The sequence below is a fragment of the Lotus japonicus genome, chromosome 1 (genome assembly GCF_012489685.1).
Source record: "Lotus japonicus ecotype B-129 chromosome 1, LjGifu_v1.2".
Taxonomy (NCBI): domain Eukaryota; kingdom Viridiplantae; phylum Streptophyta; class Magnoliopsida; order Fabales; family Fabaceae; genus Lotus; species Lotus japonicus.
Window position 1 is genome coordinate 107,452,190 of NC_080041.1, and position 24,220 is coordinate 107,476,409.

Here is a 24,220-nt window from a genome sequence, read left to right on the forward strand (position 1 = left end):
TAAGTGAATTACTGTGTTTCTCTAAACATAGTTTTGACATACACGTCTAGCGGCAATGATGAATTGAATAATATTTCTAACCCGCCGGAGAACTTATATAAAACAGTTAGCAGATTTTTGAACTTCTACAAAATAAACACATTATTTAGTAGCAATCTCCTAAACAGCAAGGAACACATTTATTTGGATACTTTACAACGCGTGTCAATTGGTACCATATTGATCGGGTAATGTTTAACTTAGATACAAACTTTTAGAGTACTAATGTTTTCTTTTAAAATATTATTCATTGTTCAATCTTGTGACCTCACTTTTACGGATATCTAGTTTTATATATTGATCATTTCTATTTACACAAATTAAATTAATGTTTATTTTAAATTTAGAAAATTAACTAAAGTTTGCACAACTTTTACTCAATTTTAAATTTACACAAATTGATCATTTCTATTTACACAAAATGATTGAGATAATTTATTCACTTTTTGGTTTTAAAGTGAAGCCCACATTTCTCAGTTATGCATTTTTAATTGGATGAGCACCCATGTCGAAAAATCTTGGTCTATTGAGCTCATGAAATGGAAAGAAAAAAAACCACAAAACTAAACTTATTTTAAAGTAAAAATATAAGTTACATTCGACATTAATTTTTTTCTTCTTCTTTCTGATGTACAAAAAAAATCATTACATTTTTCTAAATGAATTTTAAAATGCATGTTAAACTACAATTGAGAGTAAATACTAAATATAATCACTTTACCATAATAAACACTTAATTCCCTAATAAGCAACAAAGTAACAAAGATAATAAAGACTAGATTCCCTAATTCTATACAAGCCAATGACCGACCAACCAAACCATATACATTCCCTTTGTCGGGGCGTACATGTTTGTTTTGGCATAAGAACCAACACAAACGTGATTTCACTTATCTCAAAACACTAACAGAGAAGCTAGAATTTGTCACGTTGAGCTTAATGTGGATCGGAGAAGCAGAATAATGACACATTGACTTTAACGTGGATCTAGCAGAGAAGCTAGAATTTGCCACGTTGAGTTTAACGTGGATCGAAGAAGCAAGATATTGACACAATGACTTTCACGTGGATCCATATTGAGTTCAACGGAAATCAAACGCGCACACAAACCAAAAGCGTCACACGCAAACCCTTGAATACCCCAGAAAAGTTGAAAATGCTTTCATTAGAAGCTTGCTGATCTTACAGAAAATCATTCCGTTTCGCTCCCTTGTAGTACCAGCATACATGTCACCTTCCTGTCAAGTATTCAAAAGACATACAGTTGATTTTAGCTAGAAGAATCTGGAACTAAAACTTAATACTACATTCCGATTCACCAACAGTGTGAAAGTCTACAACATCACTGAGCCAATGTGGTTCTACCTACTCAAGAAATTGTGAAAAGTTTAAAAACTGTTATTATAATGATGAGACACTTTGTTGCTCCTGATAGTGTAAAGAGTTTTACAAGGGCATTGGATCATATATCCAAATTTAAACTCAAAATATACGCAACACTAAAAACCTAATATTTATTATAAATATACTTATTGCAGAGCCTACACTAGTAAGAGAAATAAAAGGTGGAAAGGAGACCGAGCATACAAAACTAAAACTTAATATTTTCTTTATCTCACTAGAGGAAGAAAGTAGAATCAAATCTAAAAACACAACCTAGATTATGGCTTGACAATAGCTTACTTGGTTTCTTCAAACTACTAATTTAGGATCCAGTGATCCTGTAACATTGCCTTCTCCAGATAGCATATTGTTAGGATCCTATAAAAGGAAAAATAAAGTAGCAGTTATGCAAGATGAACTTAAAATGGGAAGTGACTAGTGTGGTTGTAGAGCATCTACCTCCATTCCCCATTTGATATAATCTGGAGACTCACAGGCCTTATATTCATCCACCAAACTCTCAATTATGTCCCTTGATTCATCAAATTCTGAAAGGTCATTATCCTGTCCATTTGTAATTGATATCATCAGATGAAACGACAAGTTTCTAGGTACTACATGAAGATGCTACAGCCCAGAGAAGTATTTAACTTACGGCAAACATTGGGAACTTCCGGTAGTTGTCTAAAAAGGCTTGTTTCTTTCTCAACTTATCATACTGGCTCAAACATTTACTGAAAAGGTGACGAATGCTAGTATGGCTAGCCAGCATAAGGCCACTAACCTAACAAATGCAGAACACATAGGTTATCACAACCTCAGAACCACAATCATTTTTAAACAATGTGTTGATCTATCTCCAAACACACTGAGCAGAAAAGCATGACAAGCATAAAAATAAAGACAAACAAAAAGAATATAGAGTTGTACCCTGTGTGCAGTTTGAACATATGGTGACTTTCTGGATAGAGCAACCTACCAGAAGTGCCAGAGAGAAGAAAAATTAGAGTATGTCGTAAACTAAATACACTGCAATAAGTTTAAATTGCTTTGCCACAGACCTGAATACTTGCAGGACCCCACTCAATAAAGTTAACTAGCTTCCTTTCACGTATCCTCTGCAAACTTTCATGCACCTAAATCCACAGACAATCAAAATCATGATAAAGTATAGCACTGTAAAAAACTAAAAATATTTACAATTTTACATACAACGTACAAACGTGATACATAACTATCACAGGTCAATCTGAGCAAGCAGCAACTTGATTGGAACTTCTTAAAAAACAAATATCAGTGTAAAACTAGAAAAGTTCCCCCGACATCAGATGGATAGTATATTTTTAAGGTCTCCTTTCCTAAGAACATGTTTTTTATTTGTCAAGGTTTTTGACAAAAATTATATAATTATAAACAAATTATTTTCACGCTAACGCTCATATAGAACTAGTTATTAAGAAAGCAGCTTATAAAAATGAAAAAATTATATAAACAGAAAAATTCAGAACTGTCATTAATACGTCGTAACTATTGTCATTACCTGAGTTGGATCAACCTCTCCTTGGATGATATTCAGAATTGATATATATTTTGCTTGGCTAGCATCTTTCGTCCGTGCATAAGATGAAACCATAATATTTTTTGCCTGCCAGAAAATATTAAAATTTAATCAGTAGAGCACATAACCAATCAATTTGAAGTTCAACTGTTTAAGCAGTAAGCATACCTGCAGAAGTCTTCTCATAACATCAAGTACAGTGGTCTTACGAATTACATTAGCCTGCAAGGAAATATCATCAGATTTTTATGTTTCCCTAAGTTTAATAGGAAAACACACATTTTTGCCCAAACATATGCATAATACATATCCCAATCAGATTATGGAAGAACTGTAACATGGTGTGTTGGGGGAAAGGGGGATTAATTAATAGTTTCTTCATATCATATATCCCTTCCAGTTCAATAATTTAACATGAATCTTCACGTGACACAAATTTAAGCAAAACTTTTTTGATGTTCCAAATATAACTTTTTTGAGAAAAAACTGACACAGGAATCTCACCTGACGTTCCACTGTCAAAGGCGTATATCCTGTCATCAGAAAATGGCATCTTGGTGTTGGGATCAAAGAAGCAAGAAGACCAACCAGGTCATTGTTCATGTAGCCCGGATAACGAAGAGTGGTTGTGCTGGCAGACATCACAGTAGAAACTAAAGAATTTGTTTGAGCAAAGGTTGGATTTGATAAATGAAGTCGTTCCACAGCAATTCTATTTAGTGCAGTATTGTCAAGAACTACAACACAATCTGCATTAAGGGTCAGTCGCTTGAGTGTCAAAAGTGAATTGTAAGGTTGGACCACCACATCACTTGTCTCCATTTGATTAGGAAACACACTGTAGGTCTGAACTAGTTTTTTGCTGTAGCGGTCATTCAGTGCCTCCAACAAGTATGAGCCCATACCTGCATAGAGTAAGGAAAAGCGCTTCATAAATAAGTGAAAATTTAAATAATAAGAGTGTGTTTGGAAGAGCTTATGAGTTTATCTTATTGTGAAAACAATTAAACAGGTATTTAAGTTTATGAAAATTGCTAATGAACCTTCCTATAAGCTCTTTTGAGCTTATTTTGATAAGCCTCTCATTAGGTTATAAGCACTTACAATACAGATAAATTCTTTTGAGCCCATTTTAATAAGTTTTTCAAATAAGCTCATGAATACATGCTTATTTACATAAGCACTTAACTACACTGGTTATCCCAACTCACCCTAATAGGCTAATAATATTATGAGCAGTGCTAGTTGTTACGAAGGAAATCAAGAGAGGAACACAAGAATTTAGAATTGCAGCAATTAAAATTGGTTATCGGCAGAAACCATGGTGGAATGCCACAACATAAGGAGATATCTGACCAATGATAACAATTCGTTTACTTTCACGTGCCTACCATCCGTACCACCAACCATTTTCCTAATATTATACAGGTCGAATTGTGGAAATATTTGAGCAATCTCTAAGGTCTTTCATCTTGTATATAGCAAGTTCAAACTTTAGAGGCTAAATAGGAATCTGATATTTAGACTGAATTAAGAAACTAAGAAGAAACAGCTCTGATTACAGCTAATTTGTAGAAACAAAAATACTATAATAGAAGGAAAATGGATATCAGATAAGATACTTCTCTGCCCAGAGACAACAGCCATTCCCAAACATCCCAAAAGACGGCCTATTCTCCACACATCCCCCTCATTCATTTTATCATGTAGTACTATACATCAGGTGCAAATTTAATCAACTATTTCAGCAATGTTTGCTTCTTCTGATACAACAACTAAACAAATGTTCCATAAGAAAGGGAAAATGAAGAAACTTATAGGATGATTTTTTTAAGGCAAAGACAAGATAAAATAGAAACCTGAGCCTGTTCCACCAGCAATTGAATGACAAAGAACAAAACCCTCAAGACTGTCACTGCCATCTGCTTCTCTGTCAATCATATCCATTATGTCTTCTTCAACAAGTTTTCCCTGATCAGATATTAGCAACCACATTAGTAAAACAATTGGTTCACATTCTAATAATATAAGTCACCACCTATAGGAGTATATAGGACATTAACCATCAATATCTTTGCTTACATTTTATAAAAAAACTGATTATGATTCCTACGGAGAGACTTATCAGGATTATCATTTCTGAAGCCTTTTGAAAAGCAGAAATCCAGTTTGTTACATAACTACTTGAATACTAGAAGGTTGATAATATGCAGTCAGACCATCTAAGGCATCCATAGTTCTATAAAATGAATAAATACTATGCATGTAGAAATATTTTCCCAATGACTTTACGTGATTTCATGTGAAACAAGATTTAGGAACAATTATCTAGAGCCAGTTAGTGCTCCATCAAATACCAGAGACATTGATTGACATCAAGTTAGGGCATTTTGGGAAGGTATTTCAGGGTTTTTGCTTTGAAAGCATACTGAATAGTCTAGTTTGACGGGGGAAGAGGAATTGATATAGAACTTTGATGATTTGTAGGCAGTGTAGTTTAGGAAATAGAGACTTAAACCTCATGGTTACCATGACTTTTGTTGGTTCTAGTATGTTTTGTTAAAGAAACCTACGACTGTTTAATTTTAATTATGAGTGCCATGAATTTTGAGTTTTTTTTATCATGTATATGTATATAGTTGTATAAACTATACAAACAATTCAGCATCACGGTCATCCCGCTATGCGCTATACTATACCGCAATAGCATTTTGTGGTCAGCCGCTGCGCACCACTCTTCGAGATTTACAACACATTCCAACATTGCTGGAAAACCATAAGCACAAAAAAGAGAAGAAAAAAAACCATCATAAGTCTCATGCTGTAAGTTGCCAACATTGACTGCTGCATCAACTCACAATCATCATGACACACATGCACGCGATATTAAACTTTATCTTTGTGGATGTACAAATACCATATAAATGGAGCATCAGCAACATTCTAAATGATCAACTTAGCTAGGCTAACTACTATTCGCTCTAATACCCTAGCTCTTTAATAACCCCTCCCACTCATCTCCTGCACTATATCTTTCCTATCATAAATTCTACTGTTAGGTCCATGTTTTTGCTTCTTTCTTCTCCTTCTATAACCATGAGTCATTGACCCATCAATATACAAATCACAGTTACAAAATGCTCTAGTGACAAACCTGATGGTATCCGCTGGCCCAATTGTTTCCTGCACCACCACCATGATCTGAGACAAAGACGTTCTCATGATTGTAGAGGTTTCGGTAGTCGCTATTTTGAATCCCATTAATTACTCTTGGCTCCAAGTCAATCAAAAGAGCCCGCGGTATATAATGCTGATCATCAGCTTGATAGAAGAACACATCTTTCCGATCACCTCCCTGCAGCAATTTGACCAATATTAGTAAATATTAACACAAAACCAATCTTGACTAATCACAAGTTGGAAAAAGATGGATACTTATTGCTTCTAATCATTCACCGTTCACTCATCAAAGTACACAATCAAATGAAATTAAGATAACTATGGAAGCTGGACAACAGCATATGATGCTGCTGGGCGGGAACTTCGTTTTCAAGAACTCAAATCAAAGCTGACAATTTTACCAATTTTCAAATAACCCTAGGGAAGGATACATGACATGTGTGTTTAAGTTATATTATTCATACAATTGCATCAGGGCCTAGGGTGGTTTGCCAAGAAGCAAGTGAATGAGAGTTTAAGTACTATCATTCTTAAAAGGTACAAGGATCAACTAAAAAACTAAATTCAGGATACTAAACTAAGAATCTCAAAATTTTGAAAGAAAAAAAGAAGCCAGAATCTAGATAACAAGAAAAGGTGAGTCTAGAATTAAAACTGTTAGAAATATAATAATTCATGTTTCCTTTACCAAACAACTTAATCTTTTGGGATAATTGGTTCGTGACATGGTATCAGAGCCTCTATGACCAAGTGGTATAGATTTCAATTCTTGCCACCCCCAATATTTCTAATAAAAAAAGTTGAAGATCAGCCCGTGGTAGGCGAGCCTGTGCATTGTTCAAGATTCAAGCCTAAGTAGGCTATTGCGAGTGTTTGGATTCGTCGTGGCACACAATTCGAAGCATGGTAACTGAAGAAGCTATCTTTAGTAGCTTTTTCTTAGAAGTGATTATAGGACTTGTCAGTGCAGAATCAAACACCCAATAAATACTATATGATTGAAAGTGAATGAGGGGACCTGAGTGGCGAAATCTTCGAGGATGCCATCTTTACTGATGCCATGCTCGAGGCAGAGCTGCTTCCAGAACTCCATGCCGATCTGGTTCCCACATTGCCCAACCTGAAGCGTGATGATTTCCCTCGGCATTGTTTGTTTCTGCGGAAAACTACCAAACAAGCATAAATCATTGCATACGTAATAATCAAAGCGAAAAACGGGAGAAGAAGCAAGCATGTAAAGAATCAACCCACGAAAATGGGAGATGAAAAACGAGAGCGAGTTTGAAAGTTTGGGAAATCGAGCAAAAGGGGGAATAGAAATCGTACCAGAAGGATGAGATTGAGGAGGAAGAGGAAAGTGCAATGAAAATGGAACCAAAGTGGGTTGGGTGAGTGAGAGTGTATTATATCAACTCTTTCAATTTCAGTCCCCTCTTTTCAATTCAAAGAGGTTAGAGTTGAAAGACTTCAGGAATATTGAATATGATACTTTTGTTTTGTACTAGGGCATCAAAATGAAATGACTATTAATTTTTGGCATACCCTAGATAAGTGTTTGTTTGTTTGTTTTTAATGAGAAACTAACCAAAGAAAGCAAAAAGTATAGATATCCCTAAAAAAAAGTCAACCCTCTCAGGAGGAATATAAACAATATATTGAAGACTTGCTCTAATCAGCAGACGCATTAGCTTCTCAAGAGACATGGTGTAATCGTACTTCGTAATTCCTCTTAAGAATTTTATGAATAATAAGCAGCTCATCGGCATATAAATGGAACATGAACCTCTCTTTTCATGTGTTTGTTAAGTATACCGATAAGAGTTCAAATTTATACTTGTTCAAATTTATACTCTCTGCATATAAATCTCTAATTATGGGCTGGACAAACCTTTTGAGCACAAAAAATAAGTGTTAAAGTAATTAGGATGCCGGATATGTGGTATAAAATTGATAGTCAAGATTAGACATTTTACATGCTTTTCTCTACTATTATAAAAGTAAAATTACTATTATTAAAGAGCTTCAATAAAAATAAAATATATCTATATAAATATATTATTCAACAAAATAACTTATAATTTTATGAATATTTTTATTAAAATAATTGAATGCCTTTTGACCAAAATACTAAAAGTTTTCCATACACACCGCTATCAAACTAATATAAGCGCAATAGTCTCTACAAGATAACTTTGAATTCGATAACATTAATGTGCTCCTAGAGGAGGAAATTTCAAATGCTCTCAGACATTACAGGAAGCAGAGTGCAAAAGTGCACAATCCAAATGCGACGAAGAAGGAAGGGGTAATGGGGTCAGAAAGCCCCATCAGCAGAGCATATATCAGACTTCACATATGAAGGCAAATGGCAGTAGCCGGAAAAAAAAAAACCCCTTCACAAATTGTTGAAAACAAACATCTCACTTCTCATTCTTTTCGGCTTTTCTTGGCTTGCCTTTTGGTTGACCGCATTTTCCTTGTGTTTGATTTGTCACTTTTCTGCCATTCAAAATATTTAATTAAACTTCACACTTCACAGAATCAAAACAACTCTGGCTGATAATTGAAATACTAATGTTCTCTACCTTCTTTCCCAATCTCTTCTTATTCTGCTTCTCTCCTTTGTTATTCTTCTTCTTCTTCTTCTGCACATTTTCCTAAAAGGTTTGAAAATGACTTAGTTTTCCACGCACGTTTAATCATAAATCAGTTTCTTCAATTTGACAAAGGTATTTTCTTATTTGGCTGAGTGGCCCTATAATGCAATTGTACATTTGTACACCAGCGAAGAACCAACCTCAGTATCTTCGGTTTGGATCTCTGTCTCTGAGTCCTCATCATTCTCAATTTCACCATTAATGTTCAGCATGGCCTTTAGTCTACCTTGCTTATAAAGTTTTTCAGATCGAGCATGTCTCTACAGCAAGAAGTAATAACAATGCCATCATTAGATCAATATCGATGACAAGTACAAATTGATATAATGCTTGCAAGTTGCAACAGATGCAGAAGATTGATAATTTGATACCAATATGGATTTAAGCTCTATCTTTTGCTAAAGGGAGTTTATGAATTTCTTCTCAAAACTTAAGTAGTAGTACAATAGTAAAATTTGATGCTTAAGCATAATAAGCTACAAAAGGAAAAAAGTGCATCATCACCTTTGACTGAAGATGATCGCGCAAAGTGTCCTCACTCAAACAGATAATCCGAGGACATATCCTGCATTTAAAAACTGATTTGCATTGTAAGATATAGGATGTCATTTCAGTGGGTAAAGGTTTCTCTTCAGCCATAGCTGAGGCATTAGACTTTTCAGAATAACGTTTATTAGGCAGCTCCCTGTTAATAAGCACTTGCTTTTCACGTATAGTTCCAGCATCATCATCACTAGATAGCAGACCTGGAGTAAAGTCAAATTTAGAAAAATTATGGAAGGATTATTCTCCATGGATTAAAGCCATGCATGTATCCCAGAAATAGACACCTTAACGACTGTAAAACAAATACAACAGTAAATTGTCAAAAAAAGACAAATGAAATGATGCATCATACATGACTAGAAATGGAACTTTGATGGCTGATATTTTGATTTTGCTAATTGGTAACAGCCTCTAACATGAATGGTGGAATAAATACTAGAAATTCAATTGATTATTTACAAAATTTCTACCAGAGGAAAATCACTCAAAGCAGACTGTACAATCAAACAATCCTACCTGCTGAATTGACATCCACCTCTTTCACAGAACTATCCTCACTTTCATATCCTGAATTGGGTCAAATTAAAGAGAAAAAAAGAGAGGTGTGAATCAGATACTAACAATAACAAACATAACAGTGAACAAGATTACAAGACATCTCATGCCCTTGACCCTTGTACAAAATCAGTTATACAGTTCCATACAAGTAATTATGAAAACAATACTCAATGAGCTTTCAGAATAAAGGTATGAACAAAATATGGAGTATATCTACAAGACAAACTAATTCTAGCAAGCTACACCATGATCAATATAGCTGTTTACTGTTCTTTTAATGAAAATAATGTCTAAACTCTGGAATGTTCCTAAACTCAGCAACTCTCTTGCATGTAGAGAGTAGCACCTATTGAACACAACTACAAATTAAAAGCTCCAAGATATATCACAAAAGGTTAATGCCCCATCTGGAAAAGCTTATTCGAGCTTACCGTATAGCATAAGCGCGTATGCAAGTGTTTAGGAGAGATTATGTAAATAGCTAATGTCATACCTATAAGTTATTTTGAGCTTATTTCCATATGCTATTCAGATTAGCATATGAATAACAACTTATGTGTACCTATAACCTATTTTCAGCTTATTTCAATAAGTTTAGCTTATGAATAAGCTCTTATGCCAAAAGTGCTTATTCCCAATAAGCACTTAATAAAGTTGTTTACTCTAACGCATCCTAAAGCTATTTCTTTATTACCTTAAGCTATCTAACAGCTAAGACTCTTGTAAGAATTACATCTAAACTACCAGAACCAACTGAGTTCATAATTATTAACAAAATATGACCGAATGAACGAACCAGAAGATGTTGAGCCAGCATCATCATCGTTGTTCTGTTCATAATCATCTTCTTCTGAGGAAGACGCATCGGAGGCATCCTTATCGCCACGATCAAGCCTGTAGAATCTCCTCTTTATCATTTTCCTCTCCAACGAAGCCAATAACTGCCACAACAACAAGAAGAAAAACGTGAATTCAGGTCACACTCACGCATTCAGCACACGCCAAACAATAGAAAAACACTTCACCCGTAACAAACACGTGCGGCGGCGGAGGCGGCGGCGAGAGAGAGAGAGGTGAAGTTGGCAACGGCGGCGAGGAAGAGAAGAAGAGCGAGCGAGAGAGAGGAACAAGAACGTGAGCGGAACAAAAGGAATGGGTCCGAAAGTTTGAAACCGGGTTGGATACGGGTCATATTCATAATGGGCTTTGCACCTTTGGGCCACAGATGGATCCATACCTCATAAAAATAATCGATTTTTTTCATTAGAGTTGGGTGTGAATGAAATGAGTGTGAAAATAATTTTTTTTTTCTAGTTTACAAATTACAAGCAAAGGGATGAAAGAAATTAAGATGCCTTTATAAATTACCAAAATTATTAACTGAAAACTCTCTTTTTTATATCACAAATAGGTTTGCGCACAGGTTGAATTGGGTGGATTTTTAGCCTAATGAGGATCCAAATTACCAATTAAAACTTTCGGGTTGGGTTAGGTTGAATTTTGCGAATTTTCACCTTTAGACTTGAACCAATCCAACAATGTTCGGGCTGATTTGGGAGTGTTGACCGGTCGTTATTGGAGTGAAGGGCAGCGCTGTTGGGCTTGAAGAAGAAGGAAAATCGTAATTGAAGACAGAGTAAAGAAAGCGAAAAGTAAAACTGTGAAATAAAATTAGAGTTTTTTTTGTAAGAATTAGGGTTTTGAATTTTACATTAGATAAAATTATTAAAAATATATAATTTATAATATATTATTATACGTTTCGATTTCGGGTGAGGTTCGATGAATATTATTAAAACCGATATATGATCTGAAGATGATTAGATTGTAATAAAATACATTCGATGAACCGTTTACCCAAACTAACCCGCATTTTTTCATTAGATCAGACAGGTTCAGTCTACCCGACCGCCATATGCACCCCTAATATATATCTCAACATCAAATTGTAATTAAGACATGAGTATTGGCCATGTCTATTGAATATCATTATCTTTTTTTTGAAAGAAATATCATTATCTTAAAATAGCATTATTTGAGGGACGAGTCGGACAGTAGAAGTTATGACTTGCATGTTTTCAATCAACAGCAACCTTCAGTAAAAAAAATCAACAACAACCTACTACCAAAATATTTATATATAATTTCAAATTTAGATAGTACTAGTAAAAATGTCACTCAATGCATACTGTTGAACTAAAATCATTCACATTACATTTCTCGACATCAGTGTTGGAAAGACGGTTGCTCGACAGAAGGGACTATGGTAAGACTTGTGGCTCAGCAAGTGGCGTCCCCCAAGACAAGATAGTAAAGGCAACATTTCGACAAACTCAGCAGATGAAGGAATTTCGACAAACTCAACGGAGGAAGCAGTTACCAACTGATGGATAATCGTCAGCACGTGCGTGTATCCACGATGCCACGAATGGCGGCGGTTACCCACGATTCAAGGTCACCCACGTTGCAAACAAACAATTAAGGTCACGTGCTCAAAACTTCTGGCCGAACGTGGGGCAAGGCGCCAAAATTCAAACCCACGAAGCCCTCGTACACTGAAGAACAACCGTCAAGAACGTGGGGGAAGAGAAAACACTATAAATATGAGAAGAATCATCAGGAAAAGGGTTCCCAACCCAACTCTAAAAACTTCACTAAAAAGCTCTAATGTCCGCATCAATGAGACTCAAGGAGCAAGACGTGATGATGGAGGAGTATGTTGCAGAACCAGCTGTTTAGTTTTCTTGCATTTAAGCTTGTTAATTACCAGTCCTGTTGTTTAGTTTCCTGTCGAAACTACGTTTCTTGCAGTTTTCGTTTCACTTTGTTACACTTTGATCTTCATGTAATTGATCCGTGTTTAATGAAATCCAGTTTCTTTTGAATTGCTCATTGTTGTCGAAGAATATCAACTCACACACAACACTTTGGCAAAACGTTTTCTCAAAAGGACCCTGAATCTAAACTTCCTTTAGTCGAACTAAGAGGATATTTGTTTACCAAAAACCACCGTAAACAAATTGGCACACCCAGTGGGACCGTTTTTGTGAAAACTAAGTTTTACAGAAGCGTTTTGTGTGTTTTGTTTGTTGCATGCTATCTGGTGCTTGTTACTTGCCTTGTTTGTGATTTACGTTTTATATGCACTTGAGAAGTGGTAAAACTGTGAGTATGGCAAGCAACCGAGGAAGGACCTACCCTCAAGGGTCTAACGTGGTCAGTCAGGGCAGTCCTGGGGGAAGTAGTGGTAACAATAACGAAGAAGTATATACTGGGATGGGGGCTGGCACCACTATGCCAACCCAGAGCGTGGCAATTTCTGCAGTTGCAGAAATGCCTGTGTCTACATCAGTGCAGGCACAAATTGTTCCAACGGTTACAAGGGGAGTGGCAGACGTGCCACCAACCTCATTTATGCAGAATGTTTCTTTGCCCACAAGAGACATACCTTTTGGTATGCCCACATCCATAATGCAAGGCATACAGGATACCTATTCGACGTTCCCCGAGAATGTCCCCCCATTTAGCATACCTCCTTTTGGGGCAAACGGGACAATGTTGAACCTGGGAAGTCGAGTTAGTCGTCCTGGCCCTACCCCCGGGCCCAGTTCACAAATTTATTTGTCCATAGGTATGAATTCTGGTTCACTTCAAGCCATTAGGCAGCAAGTAGATGATAGTAACCATGAAGTGGTTAACATGCTATCTCGACAGATAGGCGAAATAATTAACCCCGTGCTCCAAAATAATAATGCCAATAATCAGCATTTGGCACATCAGATGGATCGCTTGGCTACAGCCCTGGGGGCACCAGTCGAGATCCAACCAGCGCCAGGGGTTAATCAAATCCCATTGCCTAACCATGTCCCAGCTCCTGTGCGCTATCAAGCACCACAACACCAAGACTTGGGGGCAAACCATTTGTTTGGGGGAAACGAGGGAGCGCGACCATCATTGCAAAATGTGTATATGGTGAACAGAGATGAGCACGCTGATGGTGTGCTAGAAAGAATTCGACACCAGAACGCCGGGGGGCAACAAAATGTTGCTGCAGTAGTGGAGCAATTGTTGAACCAACATGGTTTCAACGTAGGTTTCGCGAATAGACCCCATTTTGTGTCGGCCTTTACAGAAGAAGTTCTCAAATCTGAACTTCCTCGAGGCTGGAAAGTCCCCAAGTTCACCAAGTTCTCTGGGAACTCAGGAGAGTCTACTGTAGAGCACATATCCAGGTACCAGATTGAAGCAGGGGACTTAGCCATCAATGAAAATTTAAAAATGAAGTACTTCCCAAGTTCTTTAACTAAGAATGCGTTTACCTGGTTCACCACCCTCGCCCCAAGGTCAGTCCATACATGGGCCCAATTAGAAAGAATTTTCCATGAATAATTTTTTAGGGGAGAGTGCAAGGTGAGTTTGAAGGATTTGGCTAGTGTCAAAAGAAAGACAACAGAGTCCATTGATGATTACTTAAACAGGTTTAGGATGCTTAAATCTCGAAGTTTCACTCATGTCCCTGAACATGAACTAGTTGTCTTAGCCGCTGGGGGCCTAGAGTATTCTATTAGAAAGAAAATTGATACTCAGTATATTTGAGATATGTCCCTACTCGCAGACAGAGTGAGGCACATCGAATTACTAAAGGCTGAAAAGTCTGAAGAAAAGGCTAAGGCCACTAAGTGACCAAAGAAGGAAAAAGTAGCGTACATAGACGCTGATCCAATGTGTCAAAGTCCGTGTGTTTATCGAGAAGTCCCTGCAAACATTGACATAAATGATGTCAATCTGGCTGAGCTCCAGCCAGGCGATCCTTACGTTTGTAAAGCATTGAAACCGCATGAAAACAAACTTGGGGGAGAAAACCCCAAGGATACCACTCCTGCTGTGAAAACTTATACTTTTGATGTGACCAAATGTGATGCAATTTATGATATACTTGTGTTTGATGGTTTGCTTGTGGTCCCTAAAGACCAAAAGCTTCCTTCTCCTGAACAAAGGAAAGGGAAGAAATATTGTAAGTATCACAACTTTTTTGGTCACTGGACCTCACAGTGTGTTCATTTCAGGGATCTTGTGCAGGGAGCATTGGATTCAGGGAGGCTCAAGTATGATGAGAAAGTCAAAGGCCAAATGAAGATTGACTCTGATCCGTTGCAGGTAGCTGAGACCAACTATGTGGAACCTTTCTATATTGGCATGGTCGATATTTCTGAAAAGCTAGATCTGGGCTTGACACTCGGGGAGGCAAAGGAGGAAAACACTGTCGTCGAGGAACCAGAGGTCGAGAAAGAGGTAAGCTTAGATGAAGTTTACCCCAAGGCTGGAGAAACTCTTGTTGAATTTCTATCCCGGAGCAAAGATGGCGAAAAAGAAGTCATGCTATGCCCCCGATGCAGCGCAGTCTTCGACAAGTCTGCCGCCAAAGCCTACCAAGATTCTGAAATGAAAAAACACTATCAAAAGAAAGCGCCTGTGTCGAGAAGGCTGAAGTATCCCCACAAGGAGTGGGTTGAGAGAGATCAAGAACTCGATGGCCATAAAGGCCAGAAACTGAGAGGTAAGGACAAGACTTACATCCCTGATGCTGGATTACCAAAAAACCAATGGTTCAGGCCAGCACCTCCAAGGCCAAAACAACACCAAAAGTGGCAGAAAATCGACTTGGGCCAGAGATCTTCTTACATCAACAATTCCCGCGTGTCGCGAAGCTACTCCTATGGCTCCGAGAACTACTATGCTCCTGAGCAAATGACCAGAACTCAATTTAGACGTTTCCTGAGGAAAAGGAAAGCTGGAAGGGAAAGAGGTGGCAAGTTCCGTTCACTATGGGACGTAAACCCAGAAGACAATCCTAACAAGGAACCTAGCGTGGCGTCAATTATCAATCGGCTGGACCACGTCATCAAACAGGGAACAACTGTGCCACCAAACCCGGCCAAGGAAAAGGGAAAAGATGTTGCTGAAGATGAAGATGAAGACATGCTTGAAGATTTCGATGACAGTGATGGGGAAGACCTCAACATCATTTGCATAGTGTCTATCTTACCTGCAGAATTCGATAGAATCTCAGAGGTTACAGAAAGCGAAGAAGACTACTATGTCGAAGAAGAGCCAGATGATAACCCTTTGTGTTACTATGTGATGCAAAAAGGGTCTGTCGAGGATGAGAGAGCTATTTTCCAGAGGCCAACAGAACAGATGAAGAGTCATTTGAAGCCACTATTCGTTTGGGCTAAAGTCGAAGAGAAAGAGGTTAATAAAGTCCTTGTCGACGGAGGAGCTGCAATCAATCTGATGCCGAGGTTTATGCTCAAGAAGTTGGGCAAAACTGAAGCAGATCTAATCCCCCATGATATGGTACTTTCTGATTATGAAGGAAAGACGGGTTCTTCCTTGGGGGCAATCATGCTGAACATAACCGTAGGAACGGTGGCCCGCTCCACATTGTTCATTGTGGTACCTTCAAAGGCCAATTACAATTTGCTGCTGGGGAGAGAATGGATCCATGGCGTGGGGGCAGTGCCCTCAACTTTGCATCAACGCATATCCATTTGGAAGTCAGATGGGGTCGTCGAAAACGTACAAGCAGATCAAAGCTACTATTTAGCAGAGACAGGCTACGTCGGCAAGAAGAATTTCGAGAAGAATTTAGCCACAATTGCTCCTTTAGACACAGTGGCCAATCAATATTTCAATCCATACTCAGAGTATTCAGTGACGTTGGATCTCATCCGAGGGCTAAACCTTAATGAAGCTTGCAAACCTGATGCCATGAGCGGATGGCACAGCGATGAAGAAAAAGATGCCACTACTGAGTGGCAAAACAATGGTAAAGATGATTAATTCGAGCATAGCTCGAATTTCGGCTTATGCAGCCGAAAATAGAATAAGAAAGAAATGGTTATTGATGAAGCTACCAATGTCTCAATTCTGCCTGTCGAAATGACACTTCAGGATGAGGCAACAACAAAAAAGGATAACACACGCTTGGGAGAAGACGAGCATAGCGTCGAAGAATTTGAAGATCTCCGCAATTTGAGGCTAGATTGCATCTATGATGATAGCCCATTGGGTTTCGAGAAACCAGTAATTGATGTTTCCAAGAAAATGGAAGCACAAGATCCTTTGGAAGAAGTAGACTTGGGTAATGGCTCAGAGAAAAGGCCAACATACATCAGCGCCCTTATTGACCCGGAGTTAAGGGATAGGATGGTTAAATTACTCAAAGAATTCAAAGACTGTTTCGCTTGGGATTATGATGAAATGCCAGGACTTAGTCGAGAACTGGTGGAATTGCAGTTGCCCATCAAGAAAGACAAGAAACCAGTCAAGCAATTACCCAGGAGGTTCCATCCAGATGTGTTGGTGAAAATCAAGGAAGAAATCGAAAGGCTCCTTAAGTGCAAATTCATCAGAACAGCTCGATATGTAGATTGGTTAGCCAACGTGGTCCCGGTTATCAAGAAGAATGGAAAGATGAGAGTTTGCATTGATTTTCGAGATATTAATGCTGCTACCCCAAAGGATGAATATCACATGCCCATTGCGGAGATGATGGTGGATTCAGCAGCTGGTCACGAATACTTAAGCTTGTTGGATGGTTATTCAGGCTACAACCAAATCTTCATAGCGGAAGAGGATGTGTCGAAGACAGCTTTTCGATGTCCTGGTGCCTTAGGGACATATGAGTGGGTGGTCATGCCATTTGGGTTGAAAAACGCTGGCGCGACCTACCAAAGGGTAATGAATACCATCTTTCATGATTTTATTGAGTCTTTTATGCAGGTTTACATCGATGATATCGTGGTGAAATCCCCATCAAGGGATGACCATTTATTGCACCTGAGGAAATCCTTTGAGAGGATGAGAAAATATGGCTTGAAAATGAACCCCCTTAAATGTGCCTTTGGTGTCATTGCAGATGATTTTTTTGGGTTTTGTGGTGCATAAAAGGGCATCGAAATCAACAAAAACAAAGCTAAAGCCCTTCTCGACACAAGTCCACAAACCAGCAAGAAGCAACTGCAATCGCTACTGGGGAAGATTAACTTCCTAAGGAGATTCATTACCAACCTCATCGAGAAGACCAAGTCATTTTCTTCACTTCTTCGACTTAAGAAGGAAGACGTGTTCTGCTGGGAAGCAGAACACCAGAAGGCATTTGATGAACTCAAAGAGTACCTGTCCAATCCACCAGTGATGGCACCACCCATAGGAGGGAGGCCAATGAAGCTGTATGTCTCTGCCACAGATGAAACCATTGGGAGCATGCTGGCCCAAGAGGATGAAAATGGCAACGAAAGGGCCATATTTTATTTAAGTAGGGTGTTGAATGGCGCAGAAACTCAATACACCATGATCGAGAAATTATGCTTATGCTTGTACTTCTCTTGTGTAAAGCTGAAATATTACATAAAGCCAATTGATGTAATGGTTTTTTCCCATTATGATATAATAAAGCACATGTTATCCAAACCTATCTTGCACAGTCGAATTGGTAAATGGGCTTTGGCCCTAACCGAATATTCACTAACTTATGCCCCATTAAAAGCAATTAAGGGGCAAGCAGTTGCTGATTTCTTAGCGGATCATACTTTGCCTAAAGAAATCGTAACTTACGTGGGCATACAACCTTGGAAGTTATTTTTCGACGGATCCAGCCATAAAAATGGAACCGGAATCGGGATGTTCATAATGTCCCCGCAGGGCATCCGCACTAAATTCAAATTTAGGATCAAGGATAATTGCTCAAACAATGAAGTTGAGTATGAAGCGTTGATATCAGGCCTCGAGATCTTGCTAGCTCTTGGGGCAAAGAACGTTGTCGTGAAAGGAGATTCTGAGTTGGTGATAAAGCAACTCACCAAGGAATACAAGTGTGTTAGCGAAAACCTAGCCAGATATTATGTAAAAGCGAGTAATTTGTTGGCTAAATTCGACAATGTTGGAATAGGTCACGTTCCTAGAATAGATAACCAAGAAGCCAATGAATTGGCGCAGATTGCATCAGGGTACATGGTTGATAGGTCTAGACTGAAAGAACTAATTGAAGTCAAAGAAAAACTAAATCTCTCTGATCTTGACATCTTAGTCATCAACAATATGGCACCTAATGATTGGAGAAAGCCAATTGTCAATTATTTGCAAAACCCTGTGGGCACCACTGATAGAAAAATCAAGTACAAGGCGATGAACTATGTCGTCATGGGAAACGAGCTATTCAAGAAGAATGTCGACGGAACACTACTGAAGTGCTTAAGCGAAGATGAAGCGTTCGTAGCAATCTCAGCTGTTCACGACGGATTATGTGGATCCCATCAGGCAGGAATCAAGATGAAGTGGATTTTATTTCGACAAGGGTTATATTGGCCAACTATCATAAAGGATTGCATAGAGTACGCAAAAGGATGTCAAGATTGCCAGAGACATGCAGGGATACAACACGTGCCAGCAAATGAACTGCATTCAATCATCAAACCATGGCCATTTAGGGGGTGGGCTTTGGATCTCATTGGTGAGATTAATCCATCTTCGTCTAAGCAGCATAAGTATATAATAGTGGCCATAGATTACTTTACCAAGTGGGTAGAGGCAATTCCTTTACAAAATGTTACCCAAGACACGGTGATCGATTTCATTCAGAATCACATAGTATACCGTTTTGGATTACCCGAATCACTCACTACAGACCAAGGCACAGTATTTGTAGGTCAAAAAGTAGCATCATTCGCGGAATCTTGGGGCATAAAGCTTCTGACCTCAACTCCTTACTACGCTCAGGCAAATGGCCAGGTAGAAGCGGCTAACAAGGCGCTAATCACCTTGATTAAAAAACATGTTGGTCGAAAGCCTAAGAGTTGGCATCAAACTTTGGGCCAAGTGCTTTGGGCTTACAGGAATTCACCTAAAGAAGCTACCGGGGCAACACCATTTCAACTAGCGTACGACCAAGAAGCGGTGCTGCCAGCAGAAGTGTATTTGCAGTCATGTAGAATCCAAAGGCAAGAGGAAATTCCAAGTGAAGACTACTGGAACATGATGCTAGACGAATTGGTCAATCTCGACGAAGAAAGGTTATTGGATTTGGACACCCTAACCAGGCAGAACGACCGCATTGCTAGAGCTTACAATAAAAAGGTTAGAGTTAAGTCTTTTATGCCCGGTGATTACGTGTGGAAGGTTATTTTACCAGTCGATAAAAAAGATAAACGTTACGGAAAATGGGCTCCAAACTGGGAAGGCCCTTTCAAAGTCGAGAAAGTGTTTTTCAGTAACGCTTATTCGATCAAGGAATTAGGGGATCGGAATCGACAGTTAACAATAAATGGCAAGTACTTAAAAGCGTATAAGCCAACGCTGCATGAAATAAAAATCGAGTAAGGAAAATGAGAAAGATATTGCCAAAACTGAGTGTTTTATTAATTAGAGTAAAACATTACATATATGGCAAAAAACTCTAAAAGGGGGAATTGGCCCTATAACTGTTGTATCTAACCCTCAGAGGCTCTATACGCCTCAGTACATCTTCTTGCTGGGCTTCCAGTCGCGATTTCTCTTGTCGAAGATCCAGTTCCTCGTGAGAAGTAGTGGAAATCTTGTTAGCCAAGATTTTCATAGCTCCCACACTCCCCTCGGGACCTACTTGACTCAAAGCAGCCCTCAGCTCGTCAAATTCCTCCATCTTCTCATTGATTTGGTGTTCAACAAAGAACACTCGAGCGGCGAATTCTCGGTGCTCTTCATACAGAGGCACTGCTTCATTCAGGAGTTCCAGGAACTCCAGGAGAGGAGTTTTCACAGAAGCAATGATATTCCGCTTCAGAAGTTGGTTAATGAGCCCAGTAAGCTCTTCAGCCAGGGAGAGAGAGGAGTGTAGCTCCCAAAACAAATCCTGATCAAAGGCCAAGCTCCAGATTTGATTAAGAAGACGACGACTGGCCATAGTTAAAGGAGTTCGTAGAAAGAAAAATTCTGGAGAAGTTACTGAAGAGAAGTAATGAGGAGTTTGAAGAAGTTACTGAAGAGAAGTAACAGAAAATGCTTTATTTATAGTGCTCATAACAAAGGATTACATTAATTAATGGCGATCAGTTGCCAACTCCTCACCTTATGGTTACAGGCCACGTAGGTTACCACTACCATCGAAAATAGCTTTGGCCTTTAATGGACAAAGACTCTCACTGAATCAAGAAAACGTGGTAAAAGACCGCAATAAATTGACCTATTTCCCAAAAATAAAGCAATGGCTACATAAATAGTGCGATTGAATTTGAACGGTGCAACAATAGTAAGTAGCCGTCAGAGAATGAAGCATAAATGCGTTGGGGAAACTGAAAAGACTTGGCAGATTAAAGGTCAAATTATATGGCCCAAAAGTCAAGTGCCAAAAACATTGTCGAAATAAGTACATGAAGTTTGGCATCAAAGGCCATGATTAAAATAATGTCATCATTACAAAATGACAAAGGGAAATCCTAAAGCAGAGATTTAAAAGAATTCAAGCGGTCAGCAAAGGTAGCAATTTTGGCATCGAGATCCTTCTTCACGGCCTGGTCGACCTCCAAATCCTTGATAACTTCCTTTGTCGAGACAATCAGGGCTTTGGATTCCTTGGTCAGCGTATCCAGTTGAGTCTTCACAGAAGGTCTTTCCTTGACCAAATCAGCCCGTTTCTTCTCCAACCTAGCAATCTCTCGACGGAGCTCCTCAAGTTTGGTGTCGACACCGGCTATGTCATCGTCAATTAAAACCTTCCTGGCAGTGAATCTCTTGAAATCCTCTTTCATCGCCGCAATCTGCGCTTTACCAGAAGAGACTTTAGCTTCCTTAAGGCTAACAGCTTGGCCCACGTCCTTTTCTTGATGAAAAGTAGCTAAGGCATCCATCAAAAAGGATTGAAGGTTGGCCAAAGCGGCAGTCTGGCGAGAATCAAGTTTTTGCCCAAGCAGGAAGATGAGCAATTCCTTAGCAGTATGACTCGCTTGAGAGTCAGCTCGAATCTGGTAAGGAATCCACCGTCGAAAACTATAGCCTTCAGTCGGCCCAAGCTCTCCTCAATTTGCTGAAGGTTAGCTATCCCACTGGATTGAGCAGTCTCAGCAGTAGCATCAGCTTGACGAGGCGGAGAGTCCCATTCCAAAGTACCAACGAGGAAGCCATCAAAAGCCGCCAGTGGGTCTGTCTCAAATAAGGTATCCAGCTTCTCACTAGACGCATGAGACGAAGAACCACCCTTAGCTTGAAGCGAAGGCTGCACAGTAGCAATTGTCGACTTCGGAGGGGGCATGGGGCTGGTATCCTTGTCAGGTTGCACTCTCGAGTGCGAGTCATCAGCTGGTTGCACGATCTCGACATGAGGAGCCCCCTCTTCATGAATAGGAGAAGTTGCACCCTGAGTTTCCTGCAAGAGAAAGTCGGAAAAGTTAACCTTGGCCTCTTTTGTAAAATAGGGTGCACATCCAGGGCGCCGCCAAAAGATCAGTTATGAATCAAAATCGAAAATCAGGTTGCCCCAATCAAAACTAGTCACCAGGCACAACCAGCTTAGATAGGCCAACCTTTCGAAAAAGGAAAAAGGTTTCTCACATAAGGGCAAATGATTACCTTGCGAGTGAGCTCTCTGGAAGGACTGGAGTTGGTGGAGCTCTTGGAAAGGTGAGAAGATTGGCGACCAGATTTGCTTCTGGTCTTCTTTTTCTCCCCACTCGTCGAAGGCCTTTTAATTGAAGATGCGACCTTAGGAGGTTTCTCGATGCCCCCAGTGTCGGATTTTGCAAGATTGGGGGTTGGAGAATGTTCACGGGATGGAGGGTTGGAAGTGGAATGCTCGTGGACATCAACCTGAGGAAAAGGCAAAACGCGATTTGAGTGGCAAGTCACAAACTAAAATTGCCACAAAGTGTTTCTGAAAATGAGAAACATACCTGAATAGTGGTGTTGCCACCACCTTCCTTGCCATCGACTTCAGGCTGAGCATCAGACACCAAAGGAGAAGCTTTGCTTGTTGTTGAGGCACCAGCCACTCTGGCCTTCTTTTGGCTAACTGAAGCAGTAAGCTTAGCTTTCCTTTTTCGACTCTGCAAGAGAAAATATCAGTTAAAGTTTTCAACGAAGCTGAAGGGAAAGAAAGAAGCCAAAGGAAAAATACCTTGAGCTTGTCAGCAAGGCTAACGTTATCTTCCTCAATCTCAACAGGATTATTCTTAGAAGAGTGGACCACCGGGGAGATAACTCGAGGAGCCGGTTGGGTGATGACTTCGGCTGCAAGTGAAAAGAGAAGTTAAGAAATAAAACAGTGAAATCAGGGCCAAGTAGAAATATTACCTTGACCAATACGCATATTCAGCGATATGTGGTTGAAGATTTCGACGGGCACATGATACGGAAAGTTCCATAAGTAGTACTTAGTCCAAGTCACTCGCTTTCGAGGAGGAAGAGCTTGATTGGCTAATACATTTATATTTACATGGTCAACCCATTTGGGCAAGACCGATGGAAAAGCCAATACAAACCTACTCGTAGGCAAAGATGGGAACCTAAAGCCAGTTTTTCGCATAACAAAAGATAGACCTTCCTCACCAGGAGGAATGACTAACTTGGATTTTTTAGCTTTAGCTTCCCATTTTTGACTTAAAACCTGAGCCGCTTTTGCGACTGTATCTCGAAGGCGAAGAGTTGGATAATATACCACACCAAAGAACTCTTGAAAAGATCGGATTTCTGCCAGGTGCATACCTTTGGTCTTCTTGAGGTCCTGCTTCTGCAAAAGAAAAGCATCTGTCATGCATTGAAGACAATCTACAAGGGGCTTCGAAATCTGGATCCAATACTCAGACCACCAGGTTTTAAAGGCCCTAGTAGCATAGTATGAAGGGACATAGTTGAAAGGGCTCAGGTTGAGGAGTTTTTTGTTATAGAAGTGAACAGTCGTGTCGAAAGCAGAAGCCTTCTTGATAGTCCCAGGGTATAGGACAAGGCTCTTGTCAAACAAGGTGTTGGGCAGAGCTTGACTAAGCCCAAACTGTCGAGAAACCAACTGAGGATTGTAGCCACACAAAGTGTAGTCACTGCTAGCAAAGCCTACAGTTAAAACCCTAGGCGAAAGGATGGTCCTCCAGAGTGTAACATGATGTTCTTTGGGCAGCGTAGAGTCACACGTGTTAGGGTAAGAGTTCCTCAGCCAGAAGGGGCCACAAATAGCCTTGCTATAAGGAGAAAAACTAGAGCGATAATGCTTCAGCTCAAGAAACATGGTAAAATATTTTATGAAATCAGCCTCAAAGCTCGACGAATCATAAGC

The 24,220-nt window shown here is 39.3% G+C and overlaps 2 protein-coding genes across 3 annotated transcripts; both read right to left on the reverse strand.

Annotated features, from left to right (window-relative positions):
* Positions 1 to 735: 735 nt before the first annotated feature.
* Positions 736 to 7,660, reverse strand: LOC130728928 (tubulin gamma-1 chain-like). Of its 2 annotated transcripts, none has more exons than XM_057580511.1 (13): positions 7,487 to 7,660; positions 7,179 to 7,316; positions 6,135 to 6,335; positions 4,840 to 4,951; positions 3,485 to 3,885; positions 3,149 to 3,202; positions 2,963 to 3,067; positions 2,484 to 2,558; positions 2,353 to 2,397; positions 2,078 to 2,206; positions 1,882 to 1,986; positions 1,723 to 1,800; positions 736 to 1,277 (listed from the first exon to the last, which is right to left on the reverse strand). In XM_057580511.1, the coding sequence occupies exons 2-12, from the start codon at positions 7,305 to 7,307 to the stop codon at positions 1,732 to 1,734; spliced, it is 1,425 nt and encodes a 474-aa protein (XP_057436494.1). In that variant the 5' UTR covers positions 7,308 to 7,316; positions 7,487 to 7,660; the 3' UTR covers positions 736 to 1,277; positions 1,723 to 1,731. The 2 variants fall into 2 exon arrangements, with proteins under 2 accessions (XP_057436494.1, XP_057436493.1); XM_057580510.1 differs by having other exon boundaries at positions 7,179 to 7,326; positions 7,487 to 7,659.
* A 613-nt stretch (positions 7,661 to 8,273) lies between these two features.
* Positions 8,274 to 11,072, reverse strand: LOC130728929 (uncharacterized). Its single transcript, XM_057580512.1, has 7 exons — positions 10,947 to 11,072; positions 10,718 to 10,862; positions 9,880 to 9,930; positions 9,322 to 9,563; positions 8,958 to 9,077; positions 8,746 to 8,817; positions 8,274 to 8,659 (listed from the first exon to the last, which is right to left on the reverse strand). The coding sequence occupies exons 2-7, from the start codon at positions 10,836 to 10,838 to the stop codon at positions 8,588 to 8,590; spliced, it is 678 nt and encodes a 225-aa protein (XP_057436495.1). The 5' UTR covers positions 10,839 to 10,862; positions 10,947 to 11,072; the 3' UTR covers positions 8,274 to 8,587.
* Positions 11,073 to 24,220: the final 13,148 nt, after the last annotated feature.